Source organism: Malaya genurostris, chromosome 2, assembly GCF_030247185.1.
Source record: "Malaya genurostris strain Urasoe2022 chromosome 2, Malgen_1.1, whole genome shotgun sequence".
In the NCBI taxonomy this organism is placed as follows: Eukaryota; Metazoa; Arthropoda; class Insecta; order Diptera; family Culicidae; genus Malaya; species Malaya genurostris.
Window position 1 is genome coordinate 26,659,786 of NC_080571.1, and position 13,063 is coordinate 26,672,848.

General features: G+C 42.3%; 3 protein-coding genes across 4 annotated transcripts; 1 reads left to right on the top strand and 2 right to left on the bottom strand.

Moving 5' to 3' along the window:
- Positions 1-19: 19 nt before the first annotated feature.
- LOC131427220 (uncharacterized) lies at positions 20-5,341 on the bottom strand. Its single transcript, XM_058590209.1, has one exon. It carries the CDS (start codon positions 5,339-5,341, stop codon positions 20-22), a length of 5,322 nt encoding a protein of 1,773 aa, XP_058446192.1.
- A 1,795-nt stretch (positions 5,342-7,136) lies between these two features.
- LOC131429983 (thiamin pyrophosphokinase 1) lies at positions 7,137-8,586 on the top strand. Of its 2 annotated transcripts, none has more exons than XM_058594575.1 (4): positions 7,137-7,354; positions 7,548-7,680; positions 7,736-7,899; positions 7,962-8,586. In XM_058594575.1, exons 1-4 carry the CDS (start codon positions 7,334-7,336, stop codon positions 8,430-8,432), a joined length of 789 nt encoding a protein of 262 aa, XP_058450558.1. In that variant the 5' UTR covers positions 7,137-7,333; the 3' UTR covers positions 8,433-8,586. The 2 variants fall into 2 exon arrangements, with proteins under 2 accessions (XP_058450558.1, XP_058450559.1); XM_058594576.1 differs by having other exon boundaries at positions 7,551-7,680.
- LOC131429982 (asparagine--tRNA ligase, cytoplasmic) lies at positions 8,468-11,044 on the bottom strand. Its single transcript, XM_058594573.1, has 3 exons — positions 10,833-11,044; positions 9,540-10,407; positions 8,468-9,475 (listed from the first exon to the last, which is right to left on the bottom strand). The coding sequence occupies exons 1-3, from the start codon at positions 10,849-10,851 to the stop codon at positions 8,701-8,703; spliced, it is 1,662 nt and encodes a 553-aa protein (XP_058450556.1). The 5' UTR covers positions 10,852-11,044; the 3' UTR covers positions 8,468-8,700.
- Between the last annotated feature and the right edge of the window lie 2,019 nt (positions 11,045-13,063).

Consider the following 13,063-nt stretch of genomic DNA (forward strand, 5'->3'; position numbering starts at 1 on the left):
CCCGCCTTGAGACACCGGCTCAATCAGGAAGCGGACATAGCTTCTGCACCGAACGCTGATACTCCGATTTTCCTCTGCGAAGAGTGACGTTGCGAACCAATCCTTGTTGGTCCGGGTGAACGGCAACGATGCGAGCTAAGTCCCAAGTTGACGGTGGGCTGTTATCATTCTTCACGAGTACCAAAGAACCGAGTTTGAGATTGTCCTGCTTCATCTTCCACTTTCCTCTGGGTTGCAATGTGGCCATATACTCATCGCGCCAGCGACGCCAGAACTCCTCTGTATATCGCTGTACCATTTTCCATCGATCTAGATAATTCACCTTGAGATGGGTGACTTCCGGTTCCGGTAACATGTTGAGAGGTTGACCAACCAAGAAATGCCCCGGTGTGAGGGCTTCGAGGCTTTCAGGATTCGAGGATAGAGAGCAGAGGGGTCTTGAGTTGAGACAAGCCTCTACTTGACACAATACTGTTGATAACTCTTCGTATGTTAGATTTTTATCTCCGATGATCGGCCGAAGTAGCTCCTTTGCGCTTTTAACAGCGGCTTCCCAGATGCCACCTTGATGCGGGCTGGCAGGCGGTATGAATCGCCAGCGAATTCCAAGATTTGAGAAGTAATGTTCCTTTCCTTTAGCGTGGTTAGTTGTGATCTCGTAAATTTCCTGCAGTTGTCGATTGGCACCTACCAGATTTGTGCCGTTATCGGACCAAACCTCGCTACAATAGCCGCGTCGTGAAATCATCCTTCTAAATGCTCCCAGAAACGTATCAGTGCTTAAATCACCTGCGACTTCCAAGTGAATAGCCTTGGTTGATAGACAGATAAAAACTACGATGTATCCCTTCATACACCGTGCTCCACGAGTATTACTGCAACGTACCATTATCGGACCAGCATAGTCCACCCCTACATGAGCAAAAGGGCGACATGCTGTCACTCGAGCTGCTGGTAAACTTCCCATTAGCTGTTTCGCCGTTTGCGCTTTCTGCCGACAACACGACAAACATTTTCGGATCACCTGTTTGATCACTACCTGGCAACCTTGAATCCAATAACGTTGGTTTATTGTTGCTGTCATCAAAGTTGGCCCGGCATGGCAATTGTTTACATGAATTTCCTCCACCAGTAGTTTAGTGAAGCGATTAGTTTTCGACAATATTATAGGATGTTTCACATCGAAGGCATACAACGACTGTTGCAATCGTCCTCCTACCCTCAACGTACCGGCGTCGTCGAGAAACGGATACAGGTTTAGAATTCCGGATTTGACGGGAATCTCATCTCCACAAGCAAGTGCTTTTATTTCGGTTGCATAGGATTCCTTCTGCGCCAGTCGAACAAATTTCATCCGAGCCTGATGCAGTTCCGAGGGTAAAATTGAACCGGAAAGCTTATTGTTGCCGGTTATCACACATTTCATGTTGTACGTAAATCTCGAAACACGAGCCAGCTGCCAGCAGGCCGCGATGAGACTGGATCGTTGTTCTATTATTTGTTTCTCGATGACATGGGTTGTTACTGGAAGACTAACGGTAATATTTAGTGTTTTATATCGCTTACGTACCTCCAGTGTATCTTCATTGTTATTATAATCAGGTACTTCTCGATTCCACGTAGATGAATCTTCGTACAGCCAAGCAGGCCCTGTCCACCAGAGCGGGTGGTTGACTAGATCGGACGGGGATATGCCCCGCGAAGCACAATCTGCTGGATTATTCTTTGATGTGACGTGCGACCAGTGCTTTCTCGGCAAGACGTCCAAAATCAAAGATGTTCTGTTCGCTACATACGTGTCCCATTTGCGGGGGTGACCGGATAGCCACTGCAAGACTATAGTAGAGTCTGTCCAGGCATATCGCTCGATATTGAATCTCTCCAGTGGTTCTGCAACTTGCTTCATAAGTTTCGCCAACAGTTCAGCTGCGTTAAGCTCCAACCGTGGTATGGAAATTTGTCGAACTGGAGCAACTTTCGTTTTTGCTGCTAGTAGGGTGACATGAATCTCGTTGTTGTAATCTACTGATCGTAAATATACTACAGCCGCATACGCCTCTTCAGAAGCATCCGAAAAACCGTGTAGCTGCACATTGCCATTGTAGTTTGCTGCCCATCTCGGTATTTTGATTTGTTCTAGCTGGTGTAGTGTTTCCTTAACTTCGATCCACTCCTCTTCGATAGTGGGAGGTAGTAAATCGTGCCAATTGAGATCGTAGAGCCAACATTTTTGATAAAGTATTTTGACTCGTACAATCACCGGTGCAAACCATCCGAATGGGTCGAATAGTTTGGCTGAATCGGATAATAGTTGATGTTTCGTGTTCGGTCTATCGATTGGCATAGTAACCTTGAACGTGAACACATCTTCTTTTGGAAGCCAGTGCGTTCCAAGAGCTTTCACTATGTTTCGTTCATCGGGAAATTGGATTGGCATCGAACTGTTAATTGTATCTGATAGTGACTCTAATACTGCTGCTGAGTTAGAGCACCATTTACGGAGGGTAAAACCAGCCTCACTGAGAATTTCGTTGATCTGTTTAATGAGCTGTTTTGCCTCATTGACTGAGTCGGCACCGGACGTTAAGTCATCGACGTAGATATGCCTTTTGATTCGCTCAGCAGCTTCTGGGTATATCATCTCGTAAACTTCTGCTGCTTTGTGCAGCGCTGCCATCGCAAGGAACCCTGAGTTCTTCAAACCGTAAGTAACTGTCAAAAGACGAAAGTGCTGTACGGGTTTATCAGCTGAATCTCGCCACACGATACGTAAATAATCAGTGTCGTCAGAGTGTACCAACACCTGACGATACATCTTCTCGATGTCCGCTATAAATACTACTGGATAGGATCTGAAGCGCAGTAGTACTTCGAACAGGTCTGCGTTTATGTTTGGTGCATCCAATAAAACGTCATTGAGCGAAGCTCCGGTTGTGGTAGAACACGAGCCATCAAACACCACTCGTAGTTTGGTAGTGATGCTGTCCTCTTTGATGACCCCATGGTGAGGTAGGTAGTAACTCTTCGAGCAGTCCACATCAATCTTCGTTGGAGGTACAATTTCCATGTGACCTAAATCCTGGTATTCCTGCATGAATGATAGGTACTGCTTCTTGAAATTGCTGTCACTATCGAATTTGCGTTCGATACATCTTAATCGCCTGGTAGCGGCTATCAGAGAATTTCCCAATTTGAGCTTCGAATCATCCATAGGTAAACGAACGATGAAGCGACCTTCTTGCGAGCGTGTTAGAGTGGAGTTGAACAGTTCAACCACCCTTTGTTCATCCTTAGTTAGTTGTTTGGAACGGTGTAGTTCCTGATCTTCCCAAAACAAACGTAAAGTACGATCAATATCAACCTCCGGGTGTAAGTTGATGATTGAATGATGAGTGTGAATACAATCCTGTTTCGAGATTTTCCCTGCGACCATCCATCCGAAGACAGAACGTTGTGCCACAGGATTTCCGTTGTGATCCTTGACCTGTCCTGATTGTAATATTGACAGGAAGACATCGGCGCCAAGAATAATGTCCGTTGAACTAGGTTTATTGAAATGTGGATCGGCTAGTTGTAAACCTGCTAGATAAGGCATATTTGACACGTTGAAACGCTGGCACGGCAGAGTTGCCGTCAGCTTTCCCAGTACATAGGCTTGAGTGATGATTTTTGTTGCTTCTTCGAAACGCGATGAAATCACTAGTGAAACCTTGCCGGCGGTTTTACCAATGACCTCAGCATTTATACCTGTAACCTCCAGTGAAGCATTGCTACGTCTCAGTCCTAGACGCTTTACGCACGCCTCTGTGATGAGCGACACCTGCGATCCGCTGTCGATGAGAATTCGTGCAACGTGTTGTTTACCGTCACTCCCTTCTACTCGAGCCACCACCGTTGGCAGTAGCGAGAATTCGTGTTTATCCTCTAAAGTTTGTGTTGCATTAACGTTCACTGATGCAACAGCTGTTTCCAAACCCGTTTCATGTTTGGACTCCTCCTGTTCTGGTTTCTTGTCTGCTTGTTTTGATTCCAGTGTGCACAACAAAGTGTGATGACGTTGTTGGCAGTCTGATATGCGACAAACAGATTTTGATGAGCATTTCTTCGCTGTGTGGGAAGGGCGCAAGCAGTTGAAGCATAACCTCGATGATTGTGCTAACTCTCTGCGCGCTACCACGTCCATTTCCTTGAATCGTTCACAATGGTAGATCGGATGATCCTTCGAACATTTGACACAGATTGATGATGATGAAACATTTGCGTGTAATGATCGCACCCTTTCACTGTCATGTGCTTTCAAATATTCTTTTTTCATATCACCTTGGTTTGTTCGTTTCGTGAAAGCTGTGCACGTCTCTAGTGCATCGCAGCGTTTCTGCAAGAATTCCAAGAAATCGACGAATGTTGGAGTGTCTACATCGATTATCTTCTGAGCCCACAAAGACCGTGTTTCTCTGTCGACTTTTTCCAGTAGGATATGAATGAGCCACGGGTCTCGTGATTCAAACTCATTCCCAAGAGCTTTGAGTTGTCGTATCACGTCATCAGATGTACCAACCAGCTTCCTTAGTCCATTTACTGTTGTTGTTGACGGTTGATCAATGAACTCGCGAACTAGGGCAAACACCGTATACTTCTTTTTATCGTAATGCGCTTCCAGTGTATCCCAGGCTTCTTTGTAGTTGGCGTCACTGATGGGAAACGAACTAACCATTCTCTTCGCATCGCCGTCCAAGTACGACAATAGATACTGCATCTTCAGTGAATCTTTCAGGTCTGTTCTGCTATGTATTGTGCTGACGAATAAATCCTTGAAGGAATGCCAATTTTTCCGATCTCCTTTAAATACCGCAATATTCAGCTGAGGAAGCTTTACGTTTTGTGCATGGTCCTGATTCGACATTTGACTGCCAGCGGATGTAGAGTTTGGTTGAATTTGATGCCTAATCAAAGTTTGTTGAGCTTCTACAAGCGCTCTGATTGCATCCCGCAAGTCGTTAACCGATTGTCTTGATCCGCTGCTGTAATTAGATATTCGATCTTGATTCTCTTCCAAGAATATCGTATACAATCCCTTTGCTTTGAAGTAAATTTCATCGAACTGCAATCGGTAGTTGAACACCGACGCTACATCAGTAAGATTGCTGGTAGTTTCTTCTATCGTGGTCTGTACTGTATCGAAGTTACCGGCAAGTTCCGTGAGCTTGTCCTTCCGTTCGCAAACCTCTTCGTAGGACGGATTCCGAGTGTTGAGCGATTCTGCAACGGATAGCTCCCATTTTACTTTGGCAAACATAACCTCTCTTTTCGCACACAACTTTTCCAGTTCACTTTTCTCCATTGTATCCGGACGCGAAGGACCAAAATGTTTGGAAAGGAGAGAGGCGGAACGAACTTGGACCGGGTACTGACACTTGAGACCGAAACCAAATCGGAAACGCTCCGAATTCGGGATTACCAGCGTAAAGCAAATAAAACGTGACCGCGCGTTACTGTACTATTACTTTTAATGTTTGTTCATATAATAGTGGATACATGAAATCTTCTGTTCTTAGCAAAATGAAATACAAGATAATATAGACCGGTCAAGCGTCGAGGGGTCGACGATTATTAATCAGCAACAACATTCAAAGCGATCATTGACGTTGCTGCAAAAAGTTACCCTTATGAACACTTTCATTACATCTAGAATCTGGTATCTGTCATCGATCATACCTCCTTCAAGTGTCCACATAGCAAAGCTAACATCGACAATGGGTACGTTTCTGTGGCGTGGAATACCGGCACGGGTGCCAATGCAACAGTTAGCTCGAAACCTAGAAATGGGGGGCTTGAAATTGCAATTACCTGCACTAAAGTGCAAAGCATTACTGCTTCATCGTCACATCAAAGAAGTCGACTCTATGCCTTTCTACAAATCATTCTTGGATCAAGATATCCACAATCAGCCTGTTTCCCCAGCAGATTGCATCTGCCTCAAACTATTATGTCAGCAAATACCACTCTTACCTCAGTTACAGCAGTCTCCTTCTGCCAGCAGTATACATCGGTCCTACATAGATAACACGGATGAACTAAAAGTTGAACGCGACAATCCGAACGCAAAGTGGAGTCAAATTTGGTCGAACATATATCGAGCTAAAAAACTATCATCTTCTCAAAAAAGCGACCTGTTTTTGATAATCAACAGGAAAATAGATCACAGACGGTTATTGTTCATTCAACACCGGGCAGACGGAGAAAACTGTGAACATTGTAACAACGCGGTCGAAACATTAGAACATAAATTTTGTGAGTGTCCTAGGGTACGAGACGCATGGTTTCTATTGCAACGAAAACTTCTGTTACTACTGCACGGATGGCGAAGTCTGAATTTTGCGGATCTTATTCGACCTTCTCTAGATGGAATACCAAAACCAACGAAGGCAAACATCCTTAAGGTTTTCATTCGATACATAAATTACATAAATCAATGTACCACAGTTAATCAAAACGAATTAAAGTTCATTTTAGAAAATGATTTGTAAATAACACCATATTTTATCAATAAACTAATCATACAACAAAAAAAAAGAAGAAGACATGAACGATTTTCAATCAAAGTTTACCTTTTATACTCGTCCAGTAGATAATCAGAACTGACATTATGTGCTTCACCACCTCAAAACCGTCGTCCGGGTGCGAAAAAGGCAAGCAAGCATGATGAATTTTTCTCATTAGTTCCAAAAGTTTTAGAAAACTTTGTTTTTCAATTATTTATGGTTTTCTCACGCTGCTGAAAATTTAATTACAAATTCCTGATCATATTTCCAATAGCTTATAGAAAAAATTATGTTGTTGGGTTAAGTACATCAAGAGATATTCGCGATAATGTTCTGCCCATTCTTGTACAGAGTAAATTTTGAAAAGGCGCCCATAGTAAAGTAAGTCGTATTCACGACAATAATTTCTCTGCAATTTGCAATAACTAAATCTCAATTGAAGAATTACCCTTCACGCTATCTCGTGGTGAGCACGCTGATTGGATTCTTCAATTGCCATCTCAATGGTAAACTCATATTTGGGTAATCATTCGTATTTTGTTCTCTGCCTGTAAATACTCAATGTAGCATAATACTACTGCGCCGTGTATCCTTTCCGTTCGCGATGTGATTGTACTTTCGCATTATGTATTCTCTTTCTCCCATTCCACAACATATCATAACAGTGTTGTCTCTCTAGCCTTAAAAAATTACACTTAAAAGCCTGCGGTCATATTAGTGTTGCAAATAGTAATATTAATCACATAAAACACGTATGCTGTGAAATATAGTTTGCCAATAGCTAAACAACGATGCTGCTAAGCGACAATGTCGTAAGTGAAAACATATTTAAGCGCTTGACCTTTCCCTTGCACAAGGACCAATCAAGCACAGTGGACAGTGTCCAAATCGAGTTTTGCTTTCACGTATCTATACAGTCACTGGCTGTTGTTGCAGTACCCGCCCCCCTAAGCAAGCATGCAAGGATTAGTTCGAATTCTTATAAGAAATTATTGTTCGTTGCAGCAGAGAGTTGCAACCACGTGGTCTCCGGGCGATTTAATAGATGCAAGCATCGGCGACGATGGTTTAGCCGTGATTCTGCTCAACCGTCCCATTTGTTTGCATAAGGAATATTTCCGCTCCGTTTGGAATAAAGGTTTGTTGAGTAGTGTAGAGCGCAGCAAATGAAAATTTCCCCTCCGCAATTTCAGCAAAAGTCCGGATCACCGTTGATGGAGGAACGAACCGTTGGGTGGATTTTGTGAAGGAGAACGTGGGTGTAGAGGAACAACTGAAACCACCTGATCTGGTGACTGGCGATTTTGACTCGTGCACCGATGAATCCATGTCATACGTAACGCGATTGAATTGTAAGGTGAGAACTGAAAGTTGGTAATTTCTATAAGTGGAATTGTCAATATCAATTGGCTTCAACAGATAATTAAAACACCTGATCAAAATGCAACGGATTTCACAAAATCACTAAAAGTGCTCAAGAGTACCGGTCATGACAAGGACATCAATCGCGTTCTGGTACTGTGCGAAAGTTCCGGTCGAATAGACCAAATCATGGCCAACATCAATACGCTGTTCTTGGCTCGCTCCATCCTGCCCAGTGCGTTTGTATTTATCCGATCGAGTAACTCACTAAGCTGGTTGCTTTCTACTGGAGTCCACCAGATCGAAATTCCTCCTCGGTTGGTTCACGAACGTATCTGGTGCTCTCTAGTCCCCATTGGACAGCGAGTCGTCTGCACTACCAGTGGGCTGCGTTGGAATCTGGACAACCGAGTGATGGAGTTTGGCAGTCTGGTCAGCACATCGAACACGTACTCCAGCCCGGAGGTGGAAATTCGAACCGACAGTCCGGTGCTGTGGTCTATGGGAACGACCCCGAAGGATATGTGATAGTTTTTTAAATGGGGGTTTTTGTAGACACCACGTAACCAAAATTTCACGTTTATTTTAACGAACTTCAACTAGGTGCTTTTATCGATTCCGTTATCTGTATTCTTGCTGCTTTTTTTTAGACATAAATAAAAATATTGTTATGGGACGAAAACTATTTGAATTCGTTCTTATAGAATGTTTTAAAAGTCAAAACTAGCGCTTTACAATGAATTGATAGGCAATAGGAATAGTAGCCGCAAATGCTTGAAAGTAAATGCAATATTGTCTACGGCGTGCACCTCTCCAGGAACCTGGGATAAAGACAGACCTCTCGAATGTGATATCGGTTAAGCAGCCAGCACATGAACCGTTCTAAGCCAAGCCCGTAGCCACCGTGCGGCTGTGATCCGTAAACCCGCTGGTCAATGTACCAGTAGTAAGCTTTCGGATCAATCCCCTCTCGTTTGTATCCCTCCATTAGCTCCTCGTGATCCCAGGACCTCATCGAACCACCGACAATTTCTCCCACATTTGGCAACAAAACGTCAACGCTTTCAGTTAGGCGGCGGTCCTCTGGACATTTGGACATGTAGAATGATTTAATTTCCGCCGGGAACCGGCACAGCATTATTGGTTCGTTAATCGTATCGGTCATTTTGCGTTCCGGCGCCTCCGGAATATCTTCACCAAACTCGTAGAATGTTCCATCTTCCTTGGTTACGTTGTTCTCCTTAAGCCAGTCAATTGCTTCGGCATAGTTGATGCGACGGAACGGTCTTTTCGGTGGAACAAAGTCCGGATTAAGTTCCTTAACCAGATGACCCCATGGAGATTTCAGGACACGATCGACCACATCCACCACCAAGTCTTCCAAACGATCCAGTAGATCGTTGAATGTTATAAAAGGACATTCCGCTTCAACGTGACTGTATTCGGCCAAATGACGACGAGTCCGACTCTGCTCGGCACGGTAGCTTTGAGCAATACAATATACATCGCCAAGTGCAGGCAGACAGGTTTCCAAATATAACTGTGAGCTTTGCGTCAGATAAGCCTGCTCCCTGAAATGAAAATTCACTGTTTAGATAAATATTTTATTCGCCCGAAAGCATCTCCAGCATCTACCCAAAATAATCAAGCTTAAAAAGCGTAGAACCCCCTTCAACTTGCGTTTGTACCAGCGTCGGAGGCGTTACTTCCGTGTATCCACGGTCGTGATAGTGTTCTCTAAATGCCATCATAATTACATCCCTCATCTTGAGAATCTTAGACGTGTTTTCGCCACGTATCATGATGTGCCTATTGTCGAGCTGCACATCCGGATGGGCATCCTCGTTCAAAATGGAATCAGCACCACCGGCCGGAGCCAATCCGATCAGTTCCCAATAGTCCACATGAAGCTCGTGACCCCCGGGAGCAGTTTTACCATCCGGGACCGCCTTCAACGTTCCGTAAAGCCGAACCGATGATTCCGTCGAAAGAACCAAAGCGTTGTATGTTTGACACAGAACATCACTGAGAACGCTTTGCAAGAAACCGGTTCCATCGCGAAGCGTTATAAACATCAAACCTTTACCCTGTCGCCTCAGTCGATGCACCCAACCGTAAATCTTTACCCGTACTCCACGGTTGTCGCCTCCCTGGCTAATCTTAATTGCTTTGGCGGTTGCCCAAGCGGCATCTTCCTGAATAATAATCTTTTTCGCTTCCTGCAAATTTTGATCTCGCTTCTTAGCGTCGTCCTCTTCGCGTTTCTGCTTATCGACGTTTTTGAAACCATCGCGAACCCAAAGTTTCTGGATCTTCTTGAGCTGAGATTTGGCTGCCACCTCGTAAAGCGATTCCGATTTCGCTTCCTTGGCGTCTACGTAGATCGTCGGGAAGGGTTCCTTTCCGGCGTGCTTCATAGCACGCAAAATGGTCTTAAAAGGCTTTTCTGCAGTTCCCTCGCCAGATTCATCATCGCCGCGCTTATCCGAAGTGTACAATTCATCTGTAATCGTAGATCAAAAAAAAACATGAAAAATGCCCGGCCTTCGTGTGCTATGAAATATCTGACGCAATTGCATTATCTTTTTGCTACATCAAAATATTCCAATTTTTCCGTTCATAACTGTTTGAATTACAATAGTTTTTGAGGAACTGAACCGAAATTAATACGGCATCAATAAACTTCTTGGGTGATTTTCTCGAATTAACATCAATGAATTTGGTGAGATCACTCAAACGATGGTCTAACCAAATATCACAACAAACATAAACAATTCTTTCGCTTTCCCTTCAATTGCAAATAAATTTTTTACTCAGCATTAACCTGTTAGCGTACAAATGAAATCAAGATTGAACTTACAATATAAATCAATTTCAATAAATTTTTTTCAATTAAATATAAAAATCAATCGATTGATTCAGACTTACTAATGGTTAGGTTTTCCATGGTACTTTACTGTATGTAGATATGGTTTTTGAAATACCACTAGTGCAAAGTACGGAACACCTTGTATTGAAAATATTTGACTCAAATATGCAATAGGGAACTTTAATCCAGAAAATACTTTTCAAACGCAATATTGAACTCGTGTTACTGCAGTCCTCATGCAGAGAAGGTAAAAAGAGAATGATGTTGTGGCGTTTGTCGCAAATGTCAGCTTTTGACATTTGAAGTGCTGCAGCGGCTGCAGCAGACCCCGCCTGGAACCGTTTTGAAGCTCGAATATAAACTTATCGAAAAAGGGATTCTCCAAGATACACACTCTAGTAACCGTAATGTATGGATGAGTGTTTTTACTCGAATAATCAAAATACTTGATTAAAAATCTAAAGTAATCGAGTATTTGTAACCGATTAACGGTAGTTCACAAAAATAAGAAGATGCATTTTATCTTGGAAGAATCGAATGCAACTGAATACGAATATAACTGACATGCCTTTATCATACTTCCGAATATCGAGAATTCTGGACCTGGACTCCAGAGCTAGACTCGAAATCTGGGACAGGCTTACCAAAGATAAATAATAAAGACATGTATGTACCTACAATAATTTAAAAAAATCTGGTTCGCACCCGGTACTTTCTAAGATGACCCCACTCACCGCTTGGTGGAGCGCGAGATTAATTGCATTGTTATAATTTCGATTAAAGTGTGCCATGAGTAGGGCAGAATCAAATGTCAACATTGTCACTCATTTCGATACCATAATCTAAAAAGACAATTGTTAAAAATAACCAACAAGATAAACAAAACGAATCGCAAAACGAAAAAAAACGGAAAAGCACGAAAAATGAGCATCCAAAGCCAGGTCATCATGCTCATTTCTTCCATATACCCGTCAACCGTAGATTTCGATTTTTTAACATTTATGCAATCTACTCTGACTTTTTCGTAGTACATAATGGAACGTCGGAAATCTACTGTGTTAGCACTTGGAATTCCGAGCTTTCCGAGCTACCTTTACTTCCAACGCGAAAAGTATACTATGTAACTTCCATTTAACTGCTATAATCCATATCTGCTGTAAACTGTCCTCTCGCTATTAATTTGAATACACGACAGATCATGGTGTTATCTGATTACATCAAAACAAACAAAATATTAAGAGTGCCATAAAATCTCAATATATACAAATGAGCTAACGAATCGAAAGGTTCTCACGGTTTGACATTTCGACGTGAACATTTCATAAGGACACATAAACCATTGAGAGATTCTCTTTGTTTACTTTCTCTTCTGTTAATAACACCTAAATTTTGACATTCACTTACCAAATTTGCATATAGAATGAAATAAAATATCTCCAGTTTTGTAATAGTATCATACATGTAACGAACAATTGCGTAATAACGCAGATGTAATCGAAAGAGAAAGTAAACAAAGAGAATCTGTCAATTGTTCTAAGGCCCTTTTTAAATGTTCACGTCGATTTGTGTAATAAATGTGATGATGGGAACTCAACAGTGCAACCAGTTTATCATCATTGTTGCCAGTTTCGTGGAGAACCGTAGATGTGCGCCAAAAAAAGATCGTGACTGTCATGTCTGGAAATTCGTTTGTGGGCTTAGTATTCAGTTCCAAAATTCTAAATTCATAAATATTCAGATAAAAAATTAAGTACATGAATTTAGTTCTAGAGTTAAGAATCCTGAAGTTCTAGAATTGAATTCTGACCTTGAATTCCGAACCTGAATGGAGGAAATATATTCAGTTCCCAATTCTAGTCAAGAAATCAGTTCCAGAATCCGAAATTAGCATTCAGTTCCAGCGTTTTATTTTAAATTTCTGAACCTGTAATCTGGATCTAAATTCTGAAATTGAATTTTGAAACAAAACTTTAAACCTAAAATTAAGCTCAAAATTCAAGTAGATTAGAATCCAGGTTTTGAATTCAGTTCCGAAATTTAGAATTCAGAATTCGAGATATTCACGATTCAGTTCTACCCATTTTTCCACAGAGCGAATTTCGAAAAGGCGCCCCTTAGTTGAGTAACAACAAAAATAAACAGTGTCTGGTCCGGTCCTATGCGCCGCCACGAATCTACCTAGTTTAGTGTGCTACGATAATGATGCAGTTTCATTTGTCATAATTCAAGGAAATACGAATGTCAATTTAAATAATGATTTATGGTCCATTCTGCACACGGTTACAATGTT

Bases quoted from the DNA above. Each gene is read 5' to 3' on its own strand.
- LOC131427220 (XM_058590209.1), bottom strand. From the start codon at position 5,341: ATGGAGAAAAGTGAACTGGAAAAGTTGTGTGCGAAAAGAGAGGTTATG.
- LOC131429982 (XM_058594573.1), bottom strand. The intron at 9,476-9,539 runs GTAGATGCTGGA...TTTTCATTTCAG, and splicing joins TTTAAGCTTGATTATTTTGG to GGAGCAGGCTTATCTGACGC.
- LOC131429983 (XM_058594575.1), top strand. From the start codon at position 7,334: ATGCTGCTAAGCGACAATGTC. The intron at 7,355-7,547 runs GTAAGTGAAAAC...TGTTCGTTGCAG, and splicing joins TGCTGCTAAGCGACAATGTC to CAGAGAGTTGCAACCACGTG. The intron at 7,900-7,961 runs GTGAGAACTGAA...TGGCTTCAACAG, and splicing joins TAACGCGATTGAATTGTAAG to ATAATTAAAACACCTGATCA.